General features: G+C 44.7%; 1 protein-coding gene across 11 annotated transcripts in view; it reads left to right on the top strand.

Moving 5' to 3' along the window:
- Wnk (Wnk kinase) overlaps positions 1 to 17718 on the top strand; it is a 540152-nt gene that overhangs the window by 201387 nt on the left and 321047 nt on the right. For all 11 annotated transcript variants that reach the window (XM_065456126.1, XM_065456128.1, XM_065456129.1 and 8 more), the window contains exon 8: positions 1296 to 1438. In XM_065456126.1, the coding sequence (XP_065312198.1) occupies positions 1296 to 1438 (143 nt within the window). The remainder of the gene's footprint in view (positions 1 to 1295; positions 1439 to 17718) is intronic.

Below are 17718 nucleotides of genomic sequence, written 5' to 3'. Positions count from 1 at the left end.
ACCTGTATCATTGAGCCGCAAAAGTAAAAAATTCTTGCAGAACCCATCTCATGATGAATGTAAATTTGGCTGTGATTAGCACAGAAGTAATGTATTGCCAAACCTTATTTTCACCGCTGAAACACGTCATGCAGGAGGCATTTACACGCAATGGGGCTTCTTTTTCACACATCCTCATGAACAAGCTGCACTATCTTGTGGCACCGCTGCAAAGTCTGCGCAAGGGTTATGTCTGAATGTATATTCTGGAAATATTGTCAGCGGATATATGACGTGGATTTGATTCTGCCCAGAACTGAAGAAATTTTAAAGGATTTTTTTTTTAAATGTCATTGAAGAGCAGCACTTACCCAGTGATGCAAGCTGGCACCAAAGCGGTTCATCGAAACGTGGCACATATCCTGTGACCCAAGTTGGGGGCTGGCCTCCCTGCCTTTCCCATCCTCTCTCTCTCAAGTTGGGAGGAAAATGGTGTGAGTCATAGAAACAAAAACATCTCGTAAAGTGCATAAATTATCCCAAGAATGCTAACAGTATTAAAATGTTTACTCTGAAAATGCAAATGGAAAGGAGTGAAGTGCATGGGCACGTTTGTGCTTACTGAGGCTGTTAGGTGTGAAAGAAGTTGCACTGGAAGCCGCGATTAGTAATGTGTGTGCCAGCAATGTCAATAAGAGGATTCACTACAATGGCGAGCATGACCAAATAGCAAGCACGAATGCCAAAGCGCTCGAGCACTTCTCGGATCCGCATCCATGGGACAACAGCACACTTTTTAAGTTAACAACATCATTAGTAACAATTGAAAACACATTTGTTTAAGAAGTATTTTTATACAATTGTGGTTTGAAGTATTAGAGCTATGTGTGCGACATGCAAAAGAACCATCTATAACCCAGCATGAATGGAGTTGCAGGCCCGCTATTGTACCAGCGTCACAGGGTTCCCCGTTGTCATGTGGTACATAGAAATTTCTTAGCATGCACTGGAGTAGCCTGAGCACTGTATGGAAAAAGAAAAAGAAGTAAAGAAAAAAAAGAACAATGTATGCCGTAGTGTTCGACTGGAATTTTAGTTTCTGTTGGGGCATCATATTTCCACTATAAGTAGTAGGCCAGAGGCATTGACACATTCTGGCAATGAAAACACTTTGTGCAGGGCCTGAAACGCATAGGGAAAGTCCAATCTTAACAAAATTTGGAAGAACCTGCCTGGTCAGCAGCTGATTCCAAAGTACATCAATCTCTTTATAATGTGGGTTTGATGTGTGCACCTGATTTGTGTCGTGTGTGCAGCCGAAGGCTCTCCAGAGGACACACTCCATGCGCCTCCGGTGGACCCGGCCCACCGGACTGTGCCCCTGCAGAGTGCCTTCATGCCCCCAATTGTGCCCTCAACAGCTGGACAGCAACCGGCCAGTCGGCAGCCTCCCATGCAGGTATGCTGGTCAGAGCCAGAAGATAATAAATAATGACAACTGGCTAAACTAATTCTAAGTCTATCCTTTGCATAGCTGCCCTCGACATAGCCAAATAATCTCTTGACTGCTGTAATTATCCATGATCCCCCTCAAAAGCATTGCAGAAACTGGAGCGCTTACCTTCCTGCTGACGTGCAACAGTTCGGAGGGGAGGTAGATAGAATGGTAGAGATAAAGTAGGGAGAGCAGGTAGTATCGATGCAGTCACGAAACAAGTGAATAACAGCCTTGCATCGTCAGATCTCTCAAATTAGCTGTATATTGTAAGTACTGTAAGTATTTTGACCCTGTTCTATCGCTGTAAAGCTGAAAAAAATATTTAAAGATGTCAAACTTTCCAGCCCTTGCATGCAAAGGCTACCATATGTATGGCCATATTCAAGTGAAGCTAATCAGTGTAGCTGAAGCATGTTCATGTCATTATCATAGTCAAAATTAAGTTGGTAGCACTGCCATTTCGCCCAAACTGCTGGATCTGTGGTACAGCATGCAGCCACTATTGAATTGGTTGCTGCACTTCCTGCCAATAAGTGGCCAAGCATGAGGCTACTAAGATGGTTGGCACAGCAAGGGATGATCCTGGTGGCCATGCCAAACTTAGTCAACTTGCATTTCTTGATGGACTTGACAAATTTGTTCAGTTAACCGAAACAAAAGAAGAGCAGAAAGAAATGCCCAAAGGCACCACTGCTTGATTTGGCAGTATTTGCCTATTTCTAACAAGCACCCAGTTTTTTATGGGTTCATAGCAGAAAGCAGGACATCTAAGAATTTAGCACTGTGTGATGCTCACCGTGCATGCCCAGAACATAAATGATGCTGAAGTTCTTGTGTGCATACATTATCTTCGAGATTTAGCATTCAGTGCTTATGTTTAAGCGAAGCCCTGCATAGGGGAACACGGCAAGGCTTCCCTTGGAACATATAGAACAAGGAACATGTAGAAAGTGGGTGCAATCTACTTCTCACATGATCAGGTCGTTGTCCTGCACTGTGGCCCTTTGGTCATAACTGATGCTTGTAGTTGCTTTAGATTTGTGTGATGATGTTTCAGCAGCAAAGTATTAGGGATGATTGGACACTGTTTCGGAGATTCATTCTTCAATTTTTTGGTGCTTTAAGATTAACAAGAGAGGCTGTACTAGTTGTACATGATCTTTTAAATTTGGCAATGCACATGGTAAGCCACACATGTCCTGATGTAGAGCCCATACAGTACAAATGTTTGCTTGTACTTCTTATTTTGTGTATGTCGCTTCACAACCAAATTTTATGGTGATCATCATCATCTTTTACGGAAATGCAATGTGCAGTAAAGTCCCCGTTAAGGCCAGGCTACATGAGGCAGACTTGCATGGCGAACTTTGCACGGCGAAAATAGACACAGTGACACAATAGCAATTGCTCGCTGGCTTGGCTACATGGAGCATAAAAGAGGCGTGCACCACTGTGCATTCACTGCCTCGTTGTTAAGGTTGCCAGATTCGATAATAGTGTAAAAAAAAAATCTTAAAAATAGTTCTCGTACTATTATCTGTTGTCAATGGCTAAGCAATTAAAAAGTAAAAGTTTCATAGATGTGTTTACAGACGATTTCTACACATTCTATTGAGCTGTAAGCACTTCAGCCAGCTGGCGTTGCTCCGTCTGGCTACGTTGTGCTGAGGCACCAGCTTGATGCGTGTGCAGTGTGCTGTAGAACTGAGGTGAAACAGCGCGAAAAAGACGAGGACACAAGGAAACAAATACCACAGACAAGCGCTTGTCTGTGGTATTTGTTTCCTTGTGTCCTCGTCTTTTTCGCGCTGTTTCACCTCAGTTCTAAGTATGAACCAACTAGCCCTCATCAAGATCTTACTAGTGTGCTGTAGTGTGAGCATAGCCTGAGTAGTGCACGTGTGCACTGTGTGCCTCCTGCTCGCCCGTGATAGCCTACGAGCAACTGTGCGGCGGCGGTCACGACATCTAGTACAGCAGCCAGAGAGGATAGCATTGTTGAAATTTAGCATGAAATGGCTCTGTAGGCAGCTCTCATTCTCAATGCCACGAACCATACAGTGCGCCGTCTGGGCCACACGGATGCAAACAACCTGGAAACTAAGCAGAGTTGGCTTCTAACAATTATCTCTCGTCCCCCTTTTGCCTAAAGGCACTCAAGCACTCGAGACACTCGGCAGCGCGACGGATGCTCCAATCGAGGCACTAAAACAAAACAAAAAAACAAAAACAGACACTTGCGGTGGCTCACAAACAGCCGCCGGAAGTTGGAGAAGATTGCTTGTTGCGACGCCTGTCGAGTATGCAAGGCATGCGTGCCGCTTTTGGCAGCGAACTTCACTGGGCGGAACTTTTCTGATCGAGCCAGGCCAGCGACAGGCATAAAATTTTTGGAAGCCAAGGATTGAGCATTTGCCACCGGGCGAAGTTCATTGATTTAACACCAGTTTTCCACTCCATGTAGCCCAGCCTTAAGACGAATTCGATTAAGTTGACATCTAGGACATACCGAACAATGTGGGAACATTTGGTTGGTTTTCCATAGGCCTACTGTAAAAAAAAAATCGGACTGATAAGAACCTTTTTGCATATACTCTACGGTTAAGAAAAACGTTCACAGTTACCTCCAACACTGGTGATTCCACGCAGTGGAAATTTCAGTATTGGCGGGCCATCGACGGTACTCCTCGGTGCAAAGCCAATCTGCTTTGTGGAGGGAGGGAGTGAGAGAAGTAAGAATGGAAAATTTTAAAAATGTTTCTCGTGTGTCTCAATAAGTCGAGCAGAAATAGCGATATTTTCGTTATTGTACATCACCATCGGTCATTGGCCATGTTTCCGGCACCTCCTCAAAATAAAAAATAGCAAAGTTTACTTGGATCTAGTAGTACTCACTGGCTATGCACAAACTGCAAGAAAAGTGAAGCCAAACCACTGAGCCGCAAAGGCTGCTATTTGTCATGTGAGTTACTACGTTTGCTCTTATTCACCTTTCATGGCCAGCTGATCTCACTGATAATGCAGGTGCAGTATCGTTCTGACCACTAACAAAGCGTGAAAGGTGTGAAAAGCAATAGCATAAAAAGCATTGCTGGAAAATCTAAGCCACAGACTGTCTAACACTTTCGTGACCGCACCTATTCCCGTCGACAGTATGTTCTCGGTAGTACAAGTTCGAATTTGGGTGCCTCTCCGAGCGCTTAGGACAGCTAGCGCCATCGAACAGGTTAAAGAGAGACTATTTTATCAGGTTCAGATTTGTGTTTCTCTTTTCCACGGTGTAGGGATTTTTAAAGCGCCTGCATGGTCGGTGTGACGAGCGCTCGTTGTTTTTGAGATGGCATTTACGTCGTGCGCATCCGCTCCATGGAAACGGTGAGTTTCGACGGATTCCGACGCATCTGGGCTCGAATTTGTGGATGATCACAGCACCACAAACTCGTAAGACGACTTCGATTCGTCGGACTTCAGTACGGACGACGACAGTGCAGCAAACTGCCGTGGAACATTGACAGGTATCCGCCGGTGAGTTTTGCTTTCTTCTCGGACCATGTTATCGCATCGTAAAGATTTCCGCCGTGTTCTAAGGGTTACAGTTCCTATCTGCAGGGTGTCAATGTCATTCAGACAGGATCATTTGCCGGCGGCCACGCAGAGAGTGGAATTTTGTATACGAAGACCGCCGGGAGTGGACCTTGGAATCGCGCTCCGGAGTGCTGCGCGGCGGTTCGTAAGAGCCGTCAATTGCTTGTTGTTTTTCGCTGCCGAAATCATCAGGGATATATGCAACAACACAAATAAGTATGCGTGGATGCATATTTTCGAGAAGCCCACGTACAGCGAGAGATAGATTGCGGAAGGAAATCATTCAAGAGGAGATGCTCAAGTTCATCGGACTTCTCGTATACATGGGAATCGTGCAAGTCCCATGCTTTCATTGTTATTGGAGCACATGCAGATTATTCTCTGGGCTTCTTCTGCCTACAGTGATGCCAAGGAAATGGTTCAAGGCGTTGCTTGCCTTCCTGAGGGTGTCTGATCCAGGGAAGACGATCGTCTCATCCCATGGCAAGCTTCACCGCATATCCTCTCTGCTTCAGCACATCAACGATTCTTCCACGTTATTTTTTCAACCGCGTCGGAACCTTTCCGTCGGGGAGAAAATGGTGAAATCAAAAGGTCGGTCTGGAATTCGCCAGTGCATGAGGGATAAAGTGTTACAAACTATGGGTTTTAGCAGATTCAGAAACGGGGTACACTGTTCAGTTCAGCGTCTACACGGGAAAGCGCGAAGAGCCTAGCGTGCAAGGTTTGGCATTCGATGTTGTGACGCGGCTGTGCAAAAATTATCTCGATCAGGGTTGCATCATTTGTTTGGCCAATTCCTACACTTCCACATCTTTGTTTGTTCATTTACTGGAGCGCAAGACACTTCCATGTGGGATAACGTGGAAAGATCGGCGTGGCATTCTAAGTGAACGCAAAGGGACACAATGGGAAAAGAAGGTGAAAAGCGAAAAGAGAAGGCAGAGTTCGATGGCTGCGGGAGCAGGATGTTTTGTACTTGCAATGGAAAGACAGGCGGGTTGTGAATATGTCTACCGCGCAGACAGTGAATAAACTTGTCCTTGCAAAGCGAAGAAAGAAAGTTGGGAATATGAGGACAGAAGTGTCCGTGAAGAAGCCGGTGCTGATCAAGAAATACAATGTGGGCATGCTTGGAGTGGATAAATCTGACCAGCTCATCGGATCCTACAACATTCTTATGAAGTCCGTGCGTTGGTGGAAGACACTGTTTTTCCACTGTATCGATATAGCTGTAGTAAATAGCTTTATGATGTTTGACGACCATCATCAGCAGCATCCAGAAGTCCCAGAATTATCGCGAAGTTTGCACTTCAACCAGTTTGCCTTCAGGTTAGAACTAATCGACCAGCTGCTGGGATATGATGAGCCACATTTTGCGGACCCCCCAGTTGCGCCTGTTGTTCCCTCTCGGAGCGCACCTTAAGTTCAACAGCATCAAATACAAAAAAATGGAAAGATATAGAAAGTGTAAACTGTGCTATGAAGAAAGAAAAGTTGCGCAGAAAACAAATGTGCGAAACGTGCAGCTAACCTCTGTTTAACTTCATCGAGAAACTGCTTCGCACGGTGGCACGATAGACGACACTAGTTCTAATGTTTTCTTGTGTACCTGAAGAACTCTTGCAGATACAGAGCTAATATTTGCAGGCTGATTTTATATGGCCCTTTTGTTGAAAAGGTATATTTCGATTTTTTTAAATATTTTTTTAGTGCAAAGCAGCATTGATGTTTTTATCAATCTTTCTCATTTTTGTTGCAATTTTTTCGTTTTGCTTAATTTTTTCGTACTATTAATAATAAAAATGTTCGAAATTAATACCGTTGGAATGATAATTTTTTCTTCTACAATTTTATATCATACACTTCAACATGAATCATTTCCTGTGGCAGGAAAAAAAATAATTACCAGACTACCCTAAAACTACCGATTTTCCCGCAGTCACGAAAGTGCTAAGCCAAAGGCAAGCATATGTGCACGTAGCAAGGCGTTAGCAAACTTGGGCAGTATTCTTTGACTATCACTTTCAAGAATATTGTTACGGGGATGTTAGGTGTATATAAAGACTGTATTTACAATATATATACAGGATGAGTCAGCATAGACAAGATGGCTGACCACCAACAGCACGCAGCAGCCAGTTCCTCGCCATCTTCCTCTGTCTTCTTTCATCCTTCCGTCAAAATATGTTCACTTTCGCGATATCATCACCCATCCCAGTACTTTCACTCCCCTTCCATCTTCACCAGTGTAGAGTAGTAGACTACAGCGCATTAGCTCGGGTCGACCTCTCTGTCTTTCCTGTGGATAAATTCTACTCTATATATATTGACTTTCACAATATTTCGCATAACTATCCCCGAAACGTGTCAACCAGCAGCATTGCTTCCGCACTTTGAGAAGATAAAGTACTTGGCTTTGCATAAAGAATGCCGTCATTCGTAGACACCAATGCGTCTTACACTGCTCACGCGAAATTGAAGGTATCCCCGACAGTGATGATCCGAGAATACAGCGCATCTTCTTTTGATCACTTGTGGAACAAAGTCACTTATTTCCTGGTGAACCCAGTGTTTCAGATGATTATTTAGAAGGCCGGTGCCACTGTGGTCGATGCTGTATGGATAATATGGGCAGAGCATCGGATTAGGTTGATATTTTGTGTCCATTTAGTTTACTTGTATCCTGTTGAACTTTTATGCAGTTAAACGCCTTTATAATGAAGTGCTTGGGGCCTTCAGTATCATTCGTCATGCAGGTCACTTCGTTGTAAAGGTCGCACACCGCACAACTCACAATAGAGCCAATACAAAAATATTCCTTCTTTATACCGATTCGTTCTAGAGATGCTCGACTGTATCGAGATGGTGCCACAGCTGTCTATGTTGTTGTTCCCCATGGTACCACTATTCTAGAGGACCTACCATATTAACGCGATAGCGTTAAGGAGCTCGTGTCGCAGAAAAGCCGGTGTCGTCGGCGTCGGTGTCGGCGTCCGCGGCGTTGGCCGCGAGCGATAAATCACGGCAGGCACTTCTTAAATAAAAAGCAACTTCCAAGGTGGGCGGGGTGGGAATCGAACCAGGGTCTCCGGAGTGTGAGATGGAGACACTACCACTCAGCCACGAGTTCGATGCTTCGAAGCGGTAGAAACGCGCCTCTAGTGAATGCGGTGTTGCCTTCGAAACGAGCCGTAGAAAGTTATACTGCGGTGTATATCGGTAATTATGAACATGTAACTTACAGAAGTCGCAATTACACGAGTAGCGAAGTGTGTTTCTGCTACATTTCTCCTGCGCTTTCCGCACACGCAGAGCCATCTTGCGGCAAACACAGAAGACCCCCTTCTCTCCATGTACGGAGCTGCTCCGACAGATGGCGCGCCACGCGCGCATTGGAGCTGTGCGGCCTGGACTCTCTCACGCCTGACAACGCTTCGCCTTGCTCCCTCTGCAGAATCAAGCGTCCTTCCTTTCTTTAGATCACTATCTGTCTATCTCTCTGCCCGTGCCGATCACGACGTTTGGCTGGCGTGCATCATTTCCCTCTCCGAGATACCGAGTTCTTTGGTTCGTTCCGCTTGCTCAGGCGCACGTTTCGTTGCTGCGCCGAACGCTGCGTTGCTCGACCATATGGCTTGACGCTCACCGCGTCCGATGCGGGGCGCCTCGTAAGTGATGGCTGCCCTGTAGCCCATTCTCTTAGACCCCTTGGCGGGTCGACGGGAACGCTATCGCGTTCCACTCTTGAAGGCGAAGCTTAAGCGTCCTCCAATTTTTTTACTTTAAAATAGGTTGAACACAAACGTTGGTCAACCCCTTGTATTGAACAAGCTGAGAAAGAAAAAGTAAACCTGAATATAGGTCGACCCTTGCATTTTTAGACACACGAAAAATTTTGATTATGACGGATGTTTATTTACTGTAAGCTCAGCTACTAAATCTCGTTAGTCGATGCCACAAGAGGCATCCTTGCCGAAACTGCTAGAGAAATCGTCCTTGTCAGGTGCTTTGCAGGCATCCTAAGCACCCTAAACGACTTCATCCTCAGTGCTGTTGAGTGTGATGGACGTTCAGAATTTCTTAAAGCCACTCTGGATAATGTCCATACTGCCTTTATGGCAGGCGCGAATGAGGAACTCCGTTATCTTGGCGCTTTTGATAGCTTTGCTCACAAATATAATTCGAGATCGTCTGGCCACGAATATAGGTTTATAGCTTAACTTGGGTAACAAAAAAAAAGAAAGAAAAAAAAGGAAAAATTGTCTTTTAATTAAATACAGAAGAACCTTGTTGATGCGATCCTGTTAAGTATGATTTCACGGGGCCAACATTCATGACCAAAAGAAAAGACCCAATAGTGTTAGGCTTATTTTTTTCCTGTTCATACTGTCATACTGTTACAAAGCACTGCCAGAGACGAAGCTGAGGACTGTTTGATGCATATTTGTGGGAATAACTAAGAGCAGTTCAGGACCGCCAGGGTGCATGTTGCAACAGTAGAAGATTCCATTCTGCTGCACAAACATAAGCAGGGAAGGGGAAGGTGCCTCAGAAGTCGGCCAGAGAATGACGTCTTGCAAGTAGGGGTCACAGAGTTGCTCATCCCCAATGTTCTCAAACGCAGTAAGTGACAGCACACAGGTATACTTGCAGCTGTCAGGAAGCTCCGGTGGGACTGCTGGATGGCACAACAAGCTGTCAGCATCTTCATACAATCGGCCACTCTTATGCACAAGTGTGTGAGTATTCCTGGAGTCGTAGAGCACACTGAACAAGAAGTCCAGCAGGATCCTTTAAGAATAAAAGCTGACATAAGGCATCATGGTTGGTAATATATGCGAGTGGCTGGTCGTACAAGTATGGGTGAAATTTACGTACTGCCCAAACGAGGGTAAGGCACTTGCGTTCTGTAATGGAGTAATTGCACTTCACTTGGGACACAGTATGTCTAGTGTACGCTATAATACGGTCGCATCCTTGCTGAGTGCTGAGCCAAACAGGGCTGATACCATGACCGCTGACATTGGTTTGAACTTCTATTGGAGTGGTCATATCAAAATAGGCGAGAACTGGTGGTGAAGTGAGCCCCATACTAGTAAGCTAAGCAAATGCATTGCAGTAATACATTACAGGCTTGGCAGATATACAAAGACTGTTTAAACAATTACTGCTTAGTGATATCTTCCGCTAAAGATAAATACTACTCGCAAGACCTACCATTACTGCTAACTTCCAATCCCCCCAAAATTTGGAAAACCATATCTCCGACAAGGGATACTAACACCATAACTTTACATGGAACATAAAACATACCTTTTTCTAGCGCCGACTGCCCCACCGTAGTCTACACGTTTTTTTCATCTGTTTTCACTCGGGAGGACTTTTCCAATGTTCTAACTTTTCCCAAACATGACGCCGCCTGCATGGAACCATTTGTGATCACTGTTGAAGGCGTTAAAGTACTCATTGGTGACCTCAAAATATCCACTTCAGCCGGTATTCACAACATTAATTGCAAGATATTAAAGAACACCGTCGCTGCCTCAAGAAAGATCTTATGCCATATTTTTCAACCATCTCTAGCATCTGGAAAGTTACCTACCGATTGGTTAATAGGAAAAATAATATCAGTTCACAAATCTGGAGATGTTCACTCACCTGACAACTATCGGCCCATATCTTTAACTTGCATATGTTGCAAAATGCTTGAGCACATAATCACTTCACACGTGTGCAGCCACCTAGAAGCTAACAATTTCTTTTTTTCTAATCGGCAAGATTTTAGGAAGGGATTTTCCTGTGACACACAATTATTTGAACTAACGACTGACTTGCACTTTAACTTGGACTGCAGTCCTCAAACGGACTGTATCTATCTTCACTTTTCTAAAGCTTGACGCTCACCGCGTCCGATGCGGGGCTGCCCGATGATGATGATGATGCGGGGCTGCCCGGGGCTGTCCGATGCCCCACTGCCGCCTAATTTCTAAATTATCTGCCCAACGACCTGACTCTTTAACATTATCCTGGATTCGTAATTTTCTTTCTTTTCGAGAACAGTTTACTGTTGTTAACAATTTATTTTCCCCGCCTTCTTCTGTTAGCTCTGGTGTGCCACAAGGCAGCGTCCTTGGCTCTTTAGTCTTCTTAATTTACATTGACTTACCCACCCAGATTACTTCCTGCATGCGCCTTTTTGTCGATGACTGCATTATCTACCGTCCTATTCACACGACTGGCGATCACTTGGTACTTCAAGCAGAAGCTTACTGGTGTAACAAATGGCACATGACACTAAACTTTACAAAGTGCAAGGTGATGTGCTTCAGCTGAAAATGTGTAAATTCAAAATTTTGTATCACCTTAATAACACTTGTGGGGATCTCCTCCGTGCTCTTGGGACAAAGGAACGACAACACAGTAGTGAAAAAAGTCACAAGGGCATTTGTTGCACCTTTCATAGCTCAATGCCTGCTAGCCGAGTTGCTATCCACAAAACATGCCAATAGGCGCGCGACAAATCTAGAAGTCCGACTCACCGTGACCGGATAGCGAGTGAATATGTTCGCCCCATGCTGGATCCCAATGCCTGGTCGTTCGCGCGTACTGTCACGCGAACAGTGGTGCATTCCAGGGTGGCCATGCGAGACGGTCTCGCAGAAGCATGGGTCGGCGCACGCGCGGCATGGCACGTCCGTACCGCTTGCTGTTGTGAATTCAAGAGAGATGCGCCTTCCGCTCCCGCACCCAAATAACTCCGCCGGTAGCAGCGCAACACTCGCGCCATCTCTCGCTCTGCGCTTCAACCACATCGACTGCCGCGGGCGTTACGCAGGCCACACGGCGAAGCGGGATTGCAGGAGATGGGGGAAAACAAAATATCTGGGGACGCGCGAGAGTCGCGCATCCCCACGCACTATGCTCTCCCTCACTTCATCATACAAGTACCTTGGTGTTCTTACAGAGAATCTTTCATGGGTCCCACACATTGCTTCTACATGCGCCAAAGCATCACATTCTCTTGGCTATCTACGACGCAACCTGTCAAATGCCCTGACAAACATTCAAAAACTCGCTTTGTAAACACTCATTTTGCCACACTTAAAATTCACCTCCTCACTTAGTTCCCTCATCAAAATTACCTAATCAATATTATGGAAAGGATACAAAATAGAGCAGCCCGATTCATATCATATTAACTGTAGTATGAACTCAAGCATTACACAAATGAAAGTATACCTTTTACTGCCGCCATTAGATATCCGACGTAACACTGCTCTTTTGTGCTTATTCCACGAATATATTTACACTAATAAACGAATCTGGTTACAACTGCAAATACACCGCTTTTTTTCACGCAGATTACATAATCAATTTAGTTTCATGCACATATACAGTAAAAGAGGTGCATTTAATTTATCTGCACTACCTCGTGCCATTCGTCTTTGGAATGACCTCCCTGATAACATAGCCTCCATATCTAATACCTGTGCCACGCAGGCAAGGTTAATGCCATTAAAAGTTTAAGACATTAAGTTTCTTAATGCCATTGTATTTCGATTGCTGCTACACGTGCATACTTAATGACATTAAGCATTGCGATGGCGGTAGCTGCAGTGAAACAGTTAAGTTTGCTTAACAATCGTAGTACAATAAAAAACAGTTATCTAGGGAGCAGATGTTTAAGAAATGGCATGAGAAGCATTAATTGGCGTATTGTATGTAGTTTACTTAAGGAATAACATTGTTGCACCCAGCCATAAACTGTTTGAAGCCAAAGCCAGCTCGACGGCCAATCCATAGCATAGCCAAAGCATTGAAATTGGCAAAATAGCGCTCACAGCTTGAAGCTCTCAAGCAGCGATCCTGAAGAATTTGACCCCGTGCTCCAGTTTGTTCTGGTTTATGTGCTTGTTCGAGTTGAGCATCGTCGAGAAATTCGAAGGCTTCAGTATGAGGTCAACAAGGCAAGGAGCCGCCGCCGTGCAATCGAACAGCTTCTCCTGGCTAACCCGCTCACGATTAGTGCTCTAGCAGTGCGTAGCGGCAACATCGCCTGTTGATCTCTATGAAAATAAAGAGCTCCTTTTAAAAAAGTGAAGAATACATTAGTTGTTTTTATCTACAAGTTTGCTTAATATCACGAGAATATGGTCACTACGGCCACGGCGGGGACATTGTAAATGATAGTATGCATTTGACGGCCAAGTGAGTTGTAATAATTGTAAGAACGCACTACGTCACGAGAAAGAGCAATTTTTTAAAGAAAGTGAAGGATATATTAATTGCTATTCACTAAGAATCCGTCTAGTCTCTTCAGAATGTGGAGACACTGGGATCGAGAGTATGCATTTGATGGCCAAGTGAGTTACGAGAATGCACTACGTCACGAATGGTATTAAGCTTTAATGCCATTAAGCATATCCGTGTGGCACCCCACGAATGACATTAAAGTTTAAGGCATTAGCCAGTTAATGTCATTTTCTGTGCCCATGTGACAGTGGTATAACCCCAACACGTTCCAATGTCAGTTACTCACGATTTACCCATTTAGAACCGTTCACGAATGCCCAGTCTAGTGTATTTGATTGTGTATTTTTGCAATGTTGTATATTATTTTCATAAACAGTATTCCTTTTGCTCTGTTAATGGTAACAAGTGTTCGTGTGCCCTTAGATATTGCTTTGTATTCCCTGTGCCTTAAATATTGTATAACACGGCAATCTTTTTGTATCACTGTTCCTGTTGGAAATTTGTACTTTTGATGTCTTTGCTTTTTGAAATGCCCCCCTTACTTTATGCCCTACCATAGGTCCTGTAAGGTTCTCTTGAATAAAAAAGAAATGCCACGTTAAAGGGGGACCCGCGGTATTTGGGACCGAAAATCAGCCCAAAATTAGAATTCTCAATTTTTATTATCCGCATTCCTGATGCGTTCCCGCACCTATTTCTGAAATTTGGTTACAAAATTCTTCATAGTCCTTACGTTATCGTGATCTAAAGATGCGAATCCACAAGCGTGGTTCCTTAAATTGGGGACAAATCGCGCCCATTTTCGTCACGCATAACTTGATAACTACGCACACTGTCAGCACCATTTCGGTATCATTCTAAAGCTCATGTTTCTGGCTTTCTTTATCAATTGGTCAGCAACAGTGCCGGTGCTGCGGTCCCGAAAAAAAGAATGGAAAAGGACATTCGCGGTGCATGCTATTATTGGCCAGTTTGAACATGTGACTAAGATGGCGAGTCATGATTGGTGCCAAGGACCACAAGCGCTCGAGCGACGAAAACAGCTGCCATTTTCTCTTGGTCTCGCATCTGTGACGCTGGATAGGCTAGAGGTACGGCAAAGTTTTGTTCCATGAATTGTTTCGGGTAAAAATGTACAAGACGCAATAAACTTCCGAAAGCAATTCCGTTGTCGCAGTCGGCACAGGATAGCCGGCAGCTCACCGCTAAAGTCATACCGCCGCCGAATGTCGACGCCTAAACTGCTTTGCCGGATCACGCATATCCACATGCCGGTTACACTCGCGTAAGAATTGAGCACAACTGTCGTAACTAAAGAGGAAGTGGATAAGATAAGAGCACGTGAGAAAGCTACGCTCGACAAGATGCATCTACGACGGCCATGGAGCAAAAAATTTGGTGTTTTGTTGAAGATCCGACCTCTGATAGTGCAACAGCCTCGGTCACGAAGCCTGCTACTCTGTATGTTGTCGTCGGACTTGCAGCAGTGAACAATATTCTCGGCCTTTTGTCGTGTAATACTTGTGGTGATTCTCCATAGCTGGTGCGGAGTGATCAGGATTATGGTCTCACTACTAAACTGACTGTGGCTTGCGAGATCTGCGGTGAAGTTGTTTCGAGGTGTCTGAGCACAGTAAGTTACCAGTGGCCAAAGTGACATTTTGAAAAATTTAACTGAAGCCCAGCCTTGTGAGAAACAGAAGGAATAGTAGAAAGATGCTCAAGGTGCATGACAAAAGTTGCTGAAAGGACAATAATGTCATCAGTGTAGCACTGGCAGATTGACCACTTAAAGTCGTGAAGGAATGTGTCCATCATACGTTCAAATGTAGCCAGGGCAATACATAACCCGAATGGCATCACTTTAAATTGATAGAGGCCATCAGGTGTAATCAAACCAGTGTTTTCACCGACCACGTCAACTGCAGTCTGCCATTACCTGGAGCGAAGGTCTATCAAAGGAAAATATTTTGCACCATGTAAACAAACGAGGGCATCATCCATCCACGGCAGCAGTTCAACGGCTTTTTTTGTTTGTTGATATGGTGACAGTTGACACAGAAACACCAGCTGTCATCCTTTTTTCTCACGAGCATGTCCGGGGAAGCCCAAAACCTACAAGAAGGCACTATGATATCTTGGGCAAGCATCTTGTTGACTTCCTTCTGTATGGTTCATGGGGGAGACGCAGTAGAGGCCGTCATTGAATTGGACTGGTGTTGCCGGTGTGTATCCGATGTTTCACAACAGACATTTGACCCATTGGTGGGTCATCCAGTTTGCAAATGTCCTGGTACAAGGCGAGGAGGCAACGAAGTGCATCCACATGGTGGGCCAGATGGTCAGGAGCTATAATTATCGTGAAAGATTCCAATACTCGGGTTGTAGGGTGTGGGCCAGCAGAGGTAAGTGATGCAGTGCAGTCCATGCAACATCGGCGAGCATCTTCATCTTCTGTACTGTCCTCATCTTCGTCTCTGGCAGTGCTGGGTAACAATATGTTCCGGGAAAGCATGATTTTTTGGCGCCCACATCCAGTACATCAAGAACTGGCTGTAGGCACGCATGATTGAGAACATCAGCCAGCCGCCACATCAGCTTTCTGACAATATTCACCTTCCTGTCTCGCGTGGAAACGCCAGCACGCACTCAATTTCTTATTCCGGAAACAGCAAATCTGCTCCTGAATCGTCGCACGCCGCATGCAGCTATCTCTGCCAAACCTGTTGTGATGAGTATATTGATCGATCCCATGTGGTGTAGTGCCATTGGTAGTGTACTGCATGCTTTTAGTAGATGATAAGCCAAATGCACCGCTGTTTCATGCTTGACGCGGCGCTATGTGAGCAACAAATTTTGCTACGAGGGCATCCGATGCCGCGCACCAGGTCGATTTCGACACTAAACGTAAATACTAAGTCGATGTGGACTGTGTAAATACCATTGCAGAAATCTTGCAGTCCTTGTTTTGTGCCAAGAAAGGACTTATTTTACGAGAAAATTGCATCTGAAGGGTCCGAATACCTTTATCCCAATTCAAGTCACCCGCCACCCCACCGTGAAGTGGTGATGTTGCATATGCCATCACTGCCTTTTGCTGCCGTCGGCGAGTAGAACGGCACCTGACAGACAGCGCTACAATTTTTTCCACAAGATGCAAATGCATGGACAAACCAAGGCGAGACAGAGCGCTAGATTCGCCGCTGCAGCTGCTTTTGGTCAAGTGGCATAGACCGTTCGGGCATCTCACAACATCAAATGGACATTGAATTCTCTGCTACTTGCAGTTTGCGCGAGTTTCGCAAGACAGAAAACCAGCGGAGCATTACGTGAGAACAAAACTACTGAAATGCGAAAGCTTGGGTGGCGCAGAGTCAAGCGAAAATAAAACCTTTCGACCACCCGCGTCGTTGTCAATGGTAATGTGAGTGAGTTCTTCTTTTTCTAAAAATTATATAGAACTGGACATGAGCATTTTCTTTCTTCTTATAATGCAATACAGTGACTTTTCGAGTGGTTGAGTACTAGTGACAGAATTTAAGTGAGGAGTGCCTTCATCATCGAGCAAGTACTTGAATGTCCCTGGGGAGTGTGTGACTGTGTCCAGCATTTACCTCAATTTCCTGATAATTGTGTCTCAGTTTGCAATAATACTCGGGCCTTAAAAGATTCTCGAGTACTAATCTATCACTTAAGTTTGATTTCATATTTGTCTTTAGCGTTCCTTCAAATCACTATGCAATAGGAAAACAACAAAACACATCTCAGGCCGCCGAAGCCAGCAGCTCAACGCGCGTCAGCATCTTGTGCAACGCTTTGCATTATGGAGATTTAAACTATGATTAAGTCTGTCAAATCCTTTAGTTACTTCTGATCGTACATTTTCTCGGTTAATGAATTTTTTCTCTTGCTTTTTTTCCTAATCGTATGAACGAGGTTCTACTGTATATACTGTAGTTTGCGCCACGTCCTGCACCATACGATAGCATTAGCTTTGTATTGCACACCAATGCACTCATTTTAAAATTTACTAAAGCTCTCTAATGCATGCCCAATTTTGTAATGCAGCAAAAGAAGAAAGGTGTAATATGCGTCCAGCTTTTGGTCAAGGCACGCTACACTATGTTCATTTCAAAAGGTGCAGTGTAAGTGTAGGGCTCGTTCATGATTTTTCGCCATTGTCCTATCTGATGGTGCCAACTTAGTGCAAATGGACAAGTGCGAAGCAGCAATGTAGCAGATGCAACATGCGGGTACACACGCCACTGAAAGCCACTTATGTACATCTGCTGCATCTATGCAACTGGAGGCGTGTTGATCATGTGCATTTTTTTTTTCGTGTTACACTAGCTTTCACTGTGCTTTACCCCGCCTATTGTGTATACGCTGCACATTAGGCA

This window comes from Dermacentor albipictus, chromosome 6, assembly GCF_038994185.2.
Source record: "Dermacentor albipictus isolate Rhodes 1998 colony chromosome 6, USDA_Dalb.pri_finalv2, whole genome shotgun sequence".
NCBI classification, from domain to species: Eukaryota; Metazoa; Arthropoda; class Arachnida; order Ixodida; family Ixodidae; genus Dermacentor; species Dermacentor albipictus.
This window is presented reverse-complemented; position numbering and strand designations above follow the sequence as displayed.